Genomic DNA, 13,330 nt, shown 5'->3' with positions numbered 1-13,330 from the left:
GGCCTCACAGGAAGGAGCCTTCAAGACTTCCTCACCCCCTTTCTTCTGTGTGTGCCTGACTCTAAGCCTTTACAATGGGAAGAATGAGGTTCCAAAGAATTAAAAGTAATAAAATGTCTGCTTATAAATTCCTGTTTCAGGTCCAACAGACATCCCCTCTGTGTGTGTGTGTGTGTGTGTGAGAGTGAGTGAGTGAAAGAGAGAGAGAGAGAGAGAGAGAGAATGAGAGAGAGAGAATGAGAGAGAGAGAATGAGAGAGAGAGAAGCTTCTCCCACTGGTAAAGTCAGAAGACTGACACAACCAGGAGATGGTGCTATTCCATATGTAAAAACCTCCCTGGATACACAGAAGAGGGAAAAAAATACAGCAAAAGGCTCATAGTGTATTAAAAGTCTGCCAATGAAATATAAATGATAGATGGTTAACAAATTCCATTCGGCATCAGTTTTACTTGTTCTTTTAAATCTTCAATATGTTTTTCATTTTTTTCTTCACACTCCGTGGCTTTCTGTAATAACTGTTTAAGGTCACTAATGGCTTGAGTTTTTTTGGCAATATCAGCTTCCATTTCTTTCATCTTATTTTCATACATTCTGAAAGTAAGAGAAAGTTAAGGACTATTTAAACCATTGTTTCCAGACAATAAAAGAAAACCTTAAGCTGCTACATTAAGTGCAGCAAAGATGGACCATTTAACAAAACACAGTACAGGATAGAAGCTTTATGTGATACAATCAAGTTAAAGCAAAATCAAAATTACTGATCTACAAATTATATTAAGGCACTACACATTACAAATTTGGTATTAATGAAATTGCACGTTTATTTCTCTGTTAATATGCATAGCAGAATCTTCCAGCTGATGAAATTCACAAGCAGGAGAAGATACAGATAACATATAGAACAGGGATAGTTTTACAACCACTTCTCTTGCAGTAATTATATAGCTGGTGCTATGCTAATCAAACAGGTGGAATAATCTGATTGTTTGAAAAAGGAGTGTTTCCTTGTCATTCTAATGTTATTGCTCAAAGTTCAAATAAAGAAGATGCAATAGGGGAAAGAATCTGTACGCTGGTGATAGGCAGCAGGTAGATTGCAATTTACTGGTGAGCAGACCATTTCCTATGGACCATTTGGTGCCTGCCAGTTGATAGGATTCTTGCAAAGAATCTTGGACTAGATAGAGCCTGGTTTGATGTAGTCAAGTTACTTCTTACATTCCTTAGCAAACATGCATACTAAGGACCATTTATTACAGATTAGAGACCCTGAATATTCCCTCTTTTAATAAATGTATAACATACCATTGGACCACATAGATTCTAGTAAAAATAAAAGAAACTTAAAGTCATCTCACACCTGTTGCATGCAATATTATTCACAGCACTCAATATTATTCACAGCCCCATACAATATTTTGTAGTTTCTTAAATGAACTCGTGATCATGTATAAATGACTAAATAAGACTTTATACATGACTCAATATCATATACTGGATATGCACAATATAAAAATGCTTTATTACATTTGAAAATGAACCTCTCATTTATTTGAGATATGGGGGGGGAAGCAAGGCTATTTTTCTACTGTTTTTCCATTCTTACCTTGTTACGACAATGGATTTCCAAGCCTTGCTGTCAGCTCCCTCAAGTTGTGGGTTTCTAGTTTCCACCAAGCTTAACTTCTTTATTGTTTCTTCCAGTTCTGCAGTCAATTTTTCATTTATTATCTCAAGATTATTCTTTGCAATTCGTAGCTTCTCTGAATTTTCTGCTTCCTATTGACCAACAAAAAACGAAAAAGAAATTGCACACATTGAATTGGTTCGGATGTAATTTTCATGGCTTGCTGAACTATGGTTAAGCAAGCTGGAAACAAGTGTCAAGCTTGGGTGTTATTCCCACCATCTCTTCTTCTGCCAACTTCATCCCTGGTTTCCTCAAACCAGAGTTGCCCATTACAACAGAAATGGAAAACTGTTTTTAATGTCTGTTTACAAATCTAGATCTTAAACCATTTTTCATTCCTGGTAGATTCTGGCTAGTATATAAACACTAAAACAGAAATTCTTGTTTCATATGTAATGGAGAACACTGATTTAAATAGAGCAGGATTGACGTGTCAAAGCTATTGTGCAAAGGGAAGAGCAAAATGGGAGTGTTAATTCCTAGTTTATTTATTTATTTCCCACCCTTCCTCTGAGGGAGTCCAGAGCGGCAAGCAAAAATACTAGAAACACTCAAAAGCATATTAAAAGAAAACATATTTTTTTAAAAAAGCTTTTATTTTTGAGCAGGTAGAGCTTGTCATGCAGAGGGCACTACTAGCTTCATTCTCTACCAGGGCACACCTCAAAAAGTCTTGTTAATGGTGTAATATGACTTAGGATTTTTTTATATATATATACAGAATCATAGTACAGTAGAGTTGGAAGGGGCCTATAAGGCCATCAGGTCCAACCCCCTGCTCAATGCAGGAATCCAAATCAAAGCATTCCCGACAGATGGCTGTCCAGCTGCCTCTTGAATGCCTCCAGTGTCGGAGAGCCCACTACCTCTCTAGGTAATTGGTTCCATTGTCATATGGCTCTAACGGTTAGCAAGTTTTTCCTGATGTCCAGTCGAAATCTGGCTTCCTGCAACTTGAGCCCATTATTCCATGTCCTGCACTCTGGGACGATCGGGAAGAGATCCCGGCCCTCCTCTGTGTGGCAACCTTTCATGTACTTGAAGAGTGCATTATTTATTTATTGGATCAAGGTATCTTCCAGGAGAGGAAATCTTATTTGAATTACACTGCTGCTTTTCCATTTTATGCTGAAGAATTCTGTTTTCTTGTAATATGATCTGTTTCAAAATATGTATTCTGTAATTTTTACATTTGTTAAATTGTGGTGGCCTATGGCTTTGAACAATAAAGATTTCTTCACTACTCTTCATTATTTATTTATTAACTTCATATCCCTCCCTTCCTCCTAGAAGGAGCCCAGGGCAACAAACAAAAACACTAAAAACACTCTAAAATATCTTCGAAACAGAAGACTTTAAAACATATTAAAGCAAAACATCTTTAAAAACATCTTTTTTAAAAAAAACTTTAAAAACATCTAAAAAAGCAATTCCAACACACAGACTGGTATGAGGTTTCTGCTTAAAAGGCTTGTTAAGAGGAAGGTATTCAGTAGGTGCCGAAAAAATAAAGGAGAAGGTGCCTGTCTAATATTTAGATGCCACAACACTAAAGGTCCGCTTCCTATGTTGTGTGGAATGGACCTCCTGATAAGATGGTATCTGCAGGAGGCCCTCACCTGCAGAGAGTAGTGATCAACTAGGTATATAAGGGATAAAATGATCTTTCAGTATCCTGGCCCAAAACCAGAACCTTGAACATAGTTGCTAATCTATGATTTGGCATGCCAGGATTATTACACCCAAAATGAGCTACTGTAACAAACCATGTATTAAAAAAGCTGTGTTATCTATTCCAAGCTGGAAGGCCTTTGTGTTTTGTGGGAAGAATTGTTTTATGAAATACTCTTATTATAATTCATCTGTGTGTTTTTTACAGATGTACCTTTTTCAGCTCCTTCCGTATTCTCTCGTTTTCAGCAATTATTTTTTCTGTGCCTTTAGTCTTCAGTTCATAGCGCATACTCAATTCACCTCCAATATGAAGTTTTAGTTTTTCCATTTCAGACTTAATATTTCACAAATAAAAAACAAAAAGGAATACTTGTTATATCTCAAATTGGTGATACAGTATTCCTTAAATCTGAAAAAAGCATAGTGCTCATTTAAGTACTGTACAGGGCAAAGCTCTCACAAATTTACAAAAAGCTGCATGTAATTCTTTAAAATCAGAAATAAAGTTTCCATGTGTACATTCAAATTGCTGGTATCAATTTGGACATTTAATTTTTATATTAACAAACTAAATCAAATGGCTTTAAAAAGAGAATATGTTACCTTTAAGTATTCATTTTCTTGTTCAAGGCTGGCCAGTTTTTCACTGGAGACTATTCCAGGTGCCTTTTTAAGCTCTTCATTTTCCCTCTGGACTCTCTCTACAACCTTTTTCATCAAACCAATTGTTTTCTCTAATTCTGGAATAGTTTTCCCACTTCTTCCAGACTATGCAACAAATAAAAAAAAGTTGTAATTTTCATGTTAAAAAGAAACTCATTTCCCCCACTCTCCAAAATAAAACTTAAAAAATCCTAATATGATAAATGCTTTCTAATTATGGATAGATTACATTGTTCCTTCCTCTGATTTGGGAGAGCTGGTTGCCAACAGTGTTGTTTAATTCGATGTCAGATCATACTTCTTAGCATACATTATGATGTTACAATGTGATAGCACTGTATAAAACAAAATGTTGCTGTCTTGTCATAAGAATGAATGAGAACTTCTTTTACTGGATCAGACCAAGGATCTATCTAGTCCTGCACTCTCACAGTGCTCAGTGTTACCACAGAGCATCAGCTTATTTCCATTTTGTCACCACATAATCATTTGCATAACATTCATGAGCACGGGCTGGCAAACAAGGACAGAGTGTTTTCGAGGGGCCATTCTCCACTATATCTACTGATATGGACAAGACAGCATACTCCCCTCTCTGCCTTTGACTAAGAAGCTCTTGGTCATACAAAAGTTGAAAATTCCCCATCATCTTAATGCAATCAGGACAATTCCTTACCACTTGGCTCTTAGCCACGTTCTTGCATTGAAATGCACCTATTCAGAGTCAAGTGCCCTTCGATTAAGAAAACTGTAGATAATTACACTCCCCCTTTATTCACCTGGAAATTTTCTTTTCAGTTGCCACACTGGGCTTCTGTTTTTCTAGGACTAGCTTTGGGCCTGATTCAGTGTTCTTTGAAACAGTGACTCCCAAAGTTAAACATTTCAGAATATTTTTATTGTGAATGGCAAATAGCTAAATAAGAATAATAATAAGCCTGATTTAGAAAAAAGAAAAAAAATTTGGTTTAGTCTTGTTCTTAAAACACAAGTTCCATAATGTGTAGTACATACCCCTCTGATATTGCCTAACTTTCGCTCAGCTTCTGCCTTCTCTCGCTTTAACAGCTCACACATTTCCTTTAAATCAGCTACTTGATCCTAAAGATAAAAAATTACATCCAGCTGAAAACCGTAGTCTAAAAGTGATGTACTTTACAATGACATTGAAAATAATCCATTGCATACAGAAGTAGGGCTGCCAGGTCTCCGATTTTCACCCAGAGATTCCAGATTTTGCCTAGAGACTCCACATTTTGGGGGTCCCAGGCCTCTGGGTGAGTCACCTCAATCTCCAGACTCTCAGCTTTCATTAAAAAGAATTAAGTTTCTATGTAGTCTGGTTCAAGATATATACCAAAACATAAGCCGCCCCCCTGCAACTTCTGTTAAATGAGCTCGTAGCTGGTTGCTCTAACTCCACCCTTTCAGGTTTGTAGCCAATAAGTGAAGTCAGGGTTGTGATTTACAAGGGATTTATAGACCTCCAGGCAAAAGCTAGAACCCATTGCAAGACCAGAAAACTGTTGTTTTTTCTTCCTTGTTCATAAACTGAGTAAGATTATAGCTTTCAGCAGTAGCAAAAGTCTCTTTCTTTCTTGTGTGCATGAGATCTAAATGCCATTAAATATGCTATACTTTTCTAGTTATGAGAAGTCAAACAAGTTTAAATTTTCCTGGGCTGTTGAAGAGGGCAGTGTTTTGAAAGATTTCCCAATATGAACCTTCAATCCTATAGTCACTTTTCTAGGAATAAAGCTGCAATGCTAATCCCACATACCTGGACTAAACCCCACTGAATTCAATAGGACTTAGTTTTGAGTAGACATGGTTAAGATTGAACTGTAAATTAATGGGACTTTTGAGTAAACATAGCAAAGGATTGTGTTTCTGTTGTAAATCTTTCTCTCCCCCTCCAATCCTACTTTTTAAAGCAATTAGGCAGGGCTTCCTTAGGTGTCACAGCTTTTATTAGGTAGACATAAAAATGTTCTGCCATGATCAACTGGTTTTGACAATAAACTATTATATGGGGTGCATGTATTTTACATCTCCAGTGTGTGTGTTTGTATGGAATCTTTCCAATACCCTGTGAGGTAGGGTTCCCGACTGGAAAACAAGGCAGTTCACAATAAGAAATAAATCTCTTTAAAATCCAATAACCATAAAAACAAGTATAAAACACTGGCAAAACAGCTTAAAGCGGCATGATTCTGAGTTGGTTGAGTGAAGTTCCTTTATCGCTTGAAGTTGCAGTTCTGTGCATGTTTCCCTGCTTCAGTAAGCCTCATTGAATACATTGGGACTTGCTTCTGAGTAAACATGTACAAGATAGCCTCATAAATATCTTTACAGATTGTATAAATAATAAACATCTTTGACACTCATGCTTATATATTTCTTTTCACTATGTCTCGATGAGTATGTAATTTCATACTACGTACATTATTATTATACAGCCATGGGAGTGGCTATAATACTATAGTCAGCATGGATTTTTTGAATTCCCCAATGTTAAATTGAAAATAACCCCCATGCCATTCTGATGCTTCCCATAAGCTCATTTCAAAACAAAACCTTATAAAACTTATAGTCCTGAACTCAGAAAAGCTTGCTTAACAACCCTCTAAATTTTAATGGTGATACACAAAACAGAGATAATTGAGAGTACAAAGTGTAAAAAGAGAGAAAAAACAGACCCTTTTTGAACTTTCTTCTGTCAGAGTTTGTTGAATTAGTTGAAATTCATTAAAAATCAGCCATGTTCATAGAGTACCTGTAATCCTATTATTGACCTTGCCCCATACTCTGACCTTCATCTTCTGCAGTTTAAAAGTTCTTTTAAAAATGCCTGGCTGATTTTTAATTAATTTAACAAATTTAGCATTGAACACAATGATAAGGCTGGGCATGCTAAGTAAGAACCAACACTCAGTGTTCTAAAAGCCAAACTCACAGCTGCTGGGCTTGTCTAATCAGGGGGAGACACCCACACCAGACCCTTATTTCACTACAGACAGTCATGGCTTCCCCCAAAGAACCCTGGGAAGTGTAGTTTGTGAAGGGTGCTGAGAGAAGACTTCTATTCCCTTGACAGAGCTCCAGTGGCCAGAGTGGTTTAACAGTCAGCCACTCTGATTGAAGGTCTGTGAGGAGAACAGGGCATCTCCTAGCAACTCTCAGCACCCTTCACTAACTACACTTCCCAGGACTCTTTGGGAGAAGCTGTGACTGTCTAAAGTGAAATAAAGGTCTGGGGTGGATGTGGTGAGGGACAGCTTTGGTTTAAATTTGGGTGGGAGACTACATGTGCCTCCTATAGAAAAAAAGATGGGGGAGACGCTGAAAAAAAGGATACTGTTCACAATGTTTTCCTTTTGAAAAGGAAATGGGCTTCCCGGTGCCCACCCATCCAATCTCCTCCCTCTTCCTTCCTCCCCCTCTCCTTCCTGCCCACCTCCTCCCCTCCCTCAGGTTAGTTTCACCTATCCTAAGCATGAATGCACAGGAGTAAATCACTCAAAAAGCAAACAAATGATCAAACCTCCTCCCTCCTATCCCCTCCCTCTTGCCCCTTCCCTCCCTCTCCCCCATGGTCAGTTTATCTATCCTAAGCATGATTGCATGAGAGTATATCCCATTGAACTCAATAAGCATGCAAATGATCAAACCTCCCCTTCCCTCTTCCGCCTCCCTCTTATCACCTCCCATTCACCCTTTTCCTCCCCTTCCTTCACCCCTACCCCCTCCTCTTTCCCCCTCCTCCTCCCCCATGGTCAGTTTTACCTATCCTAGCCATGAATGCATGGGAGTAAATCCCACTGAACTCGATAAGCATGCAAATGACCAGACCTGGCTTTCCCCTCCTTCCCCTTTCTTCTCCTCCCTTCCTCCTCCCCTCCCCTCCCCTCTTCCTTCTTCCTCCTCCCCTGCCCACTCCAGGCTTCCCTCCCCATGATCAGTTTTATCTATCCTAAGCATGATTGCAGGGGACTAAATCCCACTGACCTCAATAAACATGCAAATGATCAATCCATTTTCAGCAGACCTGCACAGGATCCCATTTCTTACCTCCCAGATTAAAAACTAGAGAAATTCAATAATAAGCAAAAATCCTTGCAGTTTAAGAACATACCTATAACCAACAGATATTTCTATCAAACTTGTAAAAGCAGGAAATTGGGCAGCTATAGTGAATGTATCAGGGGAGCAGGAGACCTGACATCCTGTCTGAATTATTGTACTGCCCTACAAATCTGTAAAAATGCAAACACAATTTGGGTTGGTCTTTCACAGTCCAATCCACTTCATGTGCAGCTTATAGTTTTTAACTGACCATGCCCACCTTTCCTTAAGTGCAGTAGATTAAGCCCATCGTGGTAAGGTCAAGGGAGAGGAACCAGAAAAAGCATGATCCAAGAATATCCTCAATGGCAGAACAGGCAGAGGATAACAATGAATATGGTACAACAGCCGTGAAGGTGGATGCTGTAGCAGATAAAAGACTTCCAATCGTCATGATATCCATGCCATTCGATCAAAGCCTTTTTCTGTCAAGATTGTGTGTTGATCGTTGTGTGCCGATCTTCCCACATAAAACAAATTCACACACAGGCGTCCTCCAATATTTTGGAGACAATGTTACTCGGTCACGAGTGATCGCCACTGACTGATGACACTGATCAATAAAAAGGCTTTGAAATAAATAAAAATAAATTTGACAGATTTCTAGAATCAATAATGAGAAATATAATTTTCTAGGTTAGATTCTCCGTAGGAATAATAGTAACACAGAAAAGAAGCAAAGTAAAAAGAACACCAACAAACATACAAAAATTTAATTCTCCATCTTCGGAGATAGCAGGTGTTGCTATCACTCACCATATGCTCAGAGACACATTACCAAATTCTTCCAAGCTACACAGCAAGTGGATTGGACTGTGAAAGACCAACTCAAATTGTGGTTGCATTTTTACAAATTTGTAGGGCAGTCCAGTATCTCAGAGAGGAGGTCAGATCTCCTGCTCCCCTGGTGCATTCACTATAGCTGTCCAATTTCCCTGCTTTTAAACGTTTGATAGAAATATTTGTTGGCTATAGGTACGTTCTTAAACCACAAGGTTTTTTGCTTATTAGTAAATTTCCTCTACATTTAAGTGTGCCCTTCTTCCTTGGGGTGGTCGTAGTCCTCTTCTGTTGTTTTCATCCTGAGGGGCAGATTAGGCTGAGAGATGGTGAGTAGTCTATGGTCACTCAGTAAACTTTATAGCTAGTTTCCACTTTAAAAAATTAATTAAAACGATTTACATACAGGCAAAGTTTATGAAGTAGATCCACACAATACATTTAAAGCACATCCAATTTGCATTTTTAGCACATGACTTCCCCCAAAGAATCCTAGGAAATATAGTTTCCCCCTCACAGTTATAGTTCCCAACACCCATAACAAACTACAGTTCCCATGATTCTGTGGTGGGATTCACGTGCTTCAAATATGTGTTGAATGTGCTTTAAATGAATGGTGTGGATCTGCCCTAGGTATGCTGTGCATTCATTAGTGAATTGAAAAGACCAATTTTAAAAGATATTTCTTTAAACAGGGGAAGAGCTGTAGCTCAGTGGTAAGGCATATGCTTTGCATGCAAAGGTCCAAAATTCAATTTCTGGAAAAGACTATTGTCTGGAATCCCAGAAAGTCAGTGCTAGTGCATGTCATCAGTACTGAGCTAGATGGTACCAAATGGCCTGAGTCGGTAAAAGGCAGATTCCTTTGTTTCTAAAAATGGAAAGAGACCCAAGGGCCACAGTGACTCCAAGGTTTATTTATGTGTTTTATTTACAATATTTATATCCCACTATATTGTGGAAAACCTCAAAGCAGTTTACAGAAGGAGTTAAAACAATAAAACTATTGGCAAAAACAGTTAAAGACAGGTATTGAAAAACATTTAAAGTAATAAAACCAACAATGAGTTAAAAACAGATCAAAACATAATAGCTTCTACATGCTTGCATAAGCTTGCCTAAACAAAAATGTTTTAAGCAGGTGCCAAAAAGAGTACAATGAGTTCCAAAGTGTAGATGCTACCAGGATCGATTTCTTACAAGAGGAGAACAAGTACTATGTGGCACCCATAACATGGAAAGCACACCTTGAACTTCACCTGGTAGCAAATCAGCAAGCAGTACAAATTTCAGAGCAGAGATATTATATGCTGATAGGGTCTCAATTATGTCAGTGTTCGTGCCCCAGCATTCTGCACTAACTGCAGCCCCTCGGCCAGGTTGTGCTGCATGAGGATTTCTGTGACCTTGGCTGAATGGCTGCCAGGATTTTTTTAGTTTTGGTTAGGAATCCTGACTGGCTGTGGGATGCTGAGTTTTCTGCCTTACTCATAGGAATCTTGTTGTGGTTGGTATGTTATTGCATTTCGGAAGTCATCACTGTCCTTCCTTTTTGTTCATTTACCTCATATCCATAGAAACAACAACAGTGACTTCATGTGCTCAGCTAACCCCGCTTAAACTCACTGATGATGAACCTTGTTGGTTGCATGGAAGTTTGTTTCTTGCCCAATATGCCCAATGGTAAAAATGAATTCACATACTGGGAAGTGTGGCTGCAATTGCTGCTGTTCCCAAGCTACTGCCTGGAAAGGTAGACCAAACCATTTATAGTAGGGCCCCACTCATACAGCGGGTTAGGTTTCAGACCCCTGCCGAAAAGTGAAAATCACCGCAAAGTGGATCACGGCGGTTCTGGGGGAAGGGTCCCACAGAGGGTTTTGTTTTGGGGGGGTGCAGCCAGGCTGTCAAAGCAGTAATGAGGGCGGTCTGGGGCATGCCAGCCACGGCCTCCCCGCTCTTCTTCAGGCTGTACAGGGACTGTAGCATCGCCAGGGAAGCTATTGGGCTCCTCCTCCCCCCTCAGGCTTCCCCAAGATGCCTGCCACATCTTGGTGCGCACAGCTTGGTGGGCAGGTTGTGGGGCAGCTGTGCAGCCAGGAGGCTCATCTCCAGCTCCACTAAGGGCATCTCGGTCCTGGCCGGCGAGCCGCAGCTGCTTTGCGGGGCCCGATGGAAGCTGAGGGTTCCGGTGCCTCCTTGCACCGCCACCTCTCCGGCCCAGCCCACTTCGCCCTCACCGTGGGCTAGAGAGAAGGAGGGAGGGAGGCTTGCACTGGGAGTCTCCAGCCGGCTGCTTCTTTCTCCTCCTCTGGCCAGCTCGGGATGTCCTGGTCCAGGGCCCAGGCAGACACCGCCGCTGCAGCCGGCACCAAGCGGTTTCCCCGTCACCGACTCTAGGGCAGGGCGCTCTTACTCCCTGCTGGGCTGCTGCCGTATTAGCAGAACGCCGAGAAGCGAGACAGCGAAAAGTGGGGCCCTACTGTATATTTTCTCTGTGTCAGTGATTAATCACTGGAATTGGGTTGGTCGTCAAAGTGAGTTTATAGCAGTCCACAGGGTAGGCAGAAAAGGGTAGAGAATCTTCTTAACTGTTAACTTATTTCTCAAACCTCTTTCTGAAGTGAAGGGTCAAGTCTGCAAAGAGGTTTGGAGCAGCCATGTTAAGAGGCAGGGGCAGGGAATGCCAGGCCGGGGGATTGCCAACCCTGCTTGGATATGGGTATCTTTGCAGAGGATCCCTAGTTAAGCTTTACCAACAGCACAATCCTAACCATATCTATTCAGAAGTAAGCTTTATTGAGTTCTATGGAGCTTAGTCCCTTAGAAAGTGTGTTTAGAATTGCAGCTTTCAGGGGCATCTATCTTTACTCCTGAGTGCTCCCATCTAATATCTCCACAACACTAGGCTCCTTTCTTCCTACAATGGCCTTCTGGTGACTGGCCTCACCTGAGGGCATTTAAACCCTTCTTACCAGAAGAATACATACTAGATTAAATGTTCCCTACCCAGCCTCCCTAAGCAGTCAAGAAGGAATGATGCCGTCACTTCAGCTAGACCAGGGAGCACCATGTTTTAGCTAAGATTTTTATCTTAATTTACAATCAGAGAAACGTTTTTGTTTGAATGGTATGCTCCAAGTGATTGTGGTATCATGCTTAGGATGATTCTGACCTGGCAACACTACACAGAAGAAACCATTGTTCTTATCTAAGGGTATTTTTTTCAAGTGGGAGTTGATTCCCTCTAGTGGTTGAAGACAGAAAACATTGAGGTTCAGAGAAAGTAGTCTGTCTCCTTCTGGGTAAATCAACTAAAGTGGTAGCACTCGTAGTGGGAGTGGCAGATGGAACTATTGGCTTGTCTGGTGACTGCGGCTTAAGTCAACAGACAAATCCCCCCAACGGGCCTCCTTGATCTGCTTCAGGATATCAGCATTAAGCTAAAAGGGCGATTAATCTCAGAATGGGGGAGGGAATGAGGGTCAGGGGAGTCTTGGAACCCCCCAAAATCCTCTTCAGAAAACTGAGGGGAATATGTACCTCAATTAACGATTGCTGTTCCTGCATTTCAGCATTGTCTGATAGCTGCTCCTCTATAAACCAATCCCCTAAGAGGCAGGAGGGAGATGCCTATGCCCTCTAATGGTCTGCTCTTTTTTCAGTTGTTTCTCCTCTGTAAAAAACTTGCTGTTGCTCTCCACTAATTGCACAGACGAGCACAGTCACCCACTGAGGGTCCAGGCTGTTGGGGCGCTAGTGCACAGCTACTGCTGCCTCAGACTGCCTACCATAGAGCATTTGTGGCATCTAGTACAGCAAACACGCCTTGCAGATGGGCATGGTGGACCTTTTGTGGGGGACATTCCCCATGTCACAGCACAGTCTCAAACTCAAAGTCTTAAAACTAGCTCCCAAACGTCACTGAGTTCCCCTCTGCCCTGGATGAAGCAAATGAAAGAAGTGAGAGAGGAGGAAGCAAAACACATAACGGGAAGGAAAACAAGTGACAGTTTAAAAAACAGAGAGGCTTCACTGAAAAGTCCTTTATAGAAGAAATTATAGGGCTGACAGAAAAAGTCTTGAATAAAATACCAGGGGGACTGTGAAGACATTTTGTATGGATTCACAAGCACTCCCATACAAACTCTGAAGTAAATTTTTTTCACAGAGGTAAATGTTGGGGGCGGGGGGGAAGAAAAAATCTGTTATACCACAAATACAAAGAGAGTAGACACTGCAGAACACCAATACTGGCCTGAGGAGGAGAGACAAATTTAGAGAGTTACAGACAAACAGATCTGCTTCTACTAAAGTACAGAAGGGGAGAGCCACTGTCTTCCTCTAAATCTCAGCATTTCCTGCCTTTAACCTCTAGAGGGAACCAAATCCCAC

The 13,330-nt window shown here is 40.7% G+C and overlaps 1 protein-coding gene across 8 annotated transcripts in view; it reads right to left on the bottom strand.

The window, feature by feature from the left end:
• Positions 1 to 13,330, bottom strand: part of CEP290 (centrosomal protein 290) — a 126,388-nt gene that overhangs the window by 9,316 nt on the left and 103,742 nt on the right. For all 8 annotated transcript variants that reach the window (XM_061639608.1, XM_061639606.1, XM_061639610.1 and 5 more), the window contains 5 exons: positions 5,045 to 5,131; positions 3,971 to 4,135; positions 3,579 to 3,701; positions 1,610 to 1,782; positions 453 to 594 (listed from right to left, as the gene is read on the bottom strand). In XM_061639608.1, coding sequence (XP_061495592.1) covers positions 453 to 594; positions 1,610 to 1,782; positions 3,579 to 3,701; positions 3,971 to 4,135; positions 5,045 to 5,131 — 690 coding nt within the window. The remainder of the gene's footprint in view (positions 1 to 452; positions 595 to 1,609; positions 1,783 to 3,578; positions 3,702 to 3,970; positions 4,136 to 5,044; positions 5,132 to 13,330) is intronic.

This window comes from Rhineura floridana, chromosome 8 (genome assembly GCF_030035675.1).
Source record: "Rhineura floridana isolate rRhiFlo1 chromosome 8, rRhiFlo1.hap2, whole genome shotgun sequence".
In the NCBI taxonomy this organism is placed as follows: domain Eukaryota; kingdom Metazoa; phylum Chordata; class Lepidosauria; order Squamata; family Rhineuridae; genus Rhineura; species Rhineura floridana.
Note: the sequence above shows the minus strand (reverse complement) of the source record. Positions and strands in the feature narration are given on the sequence as shown.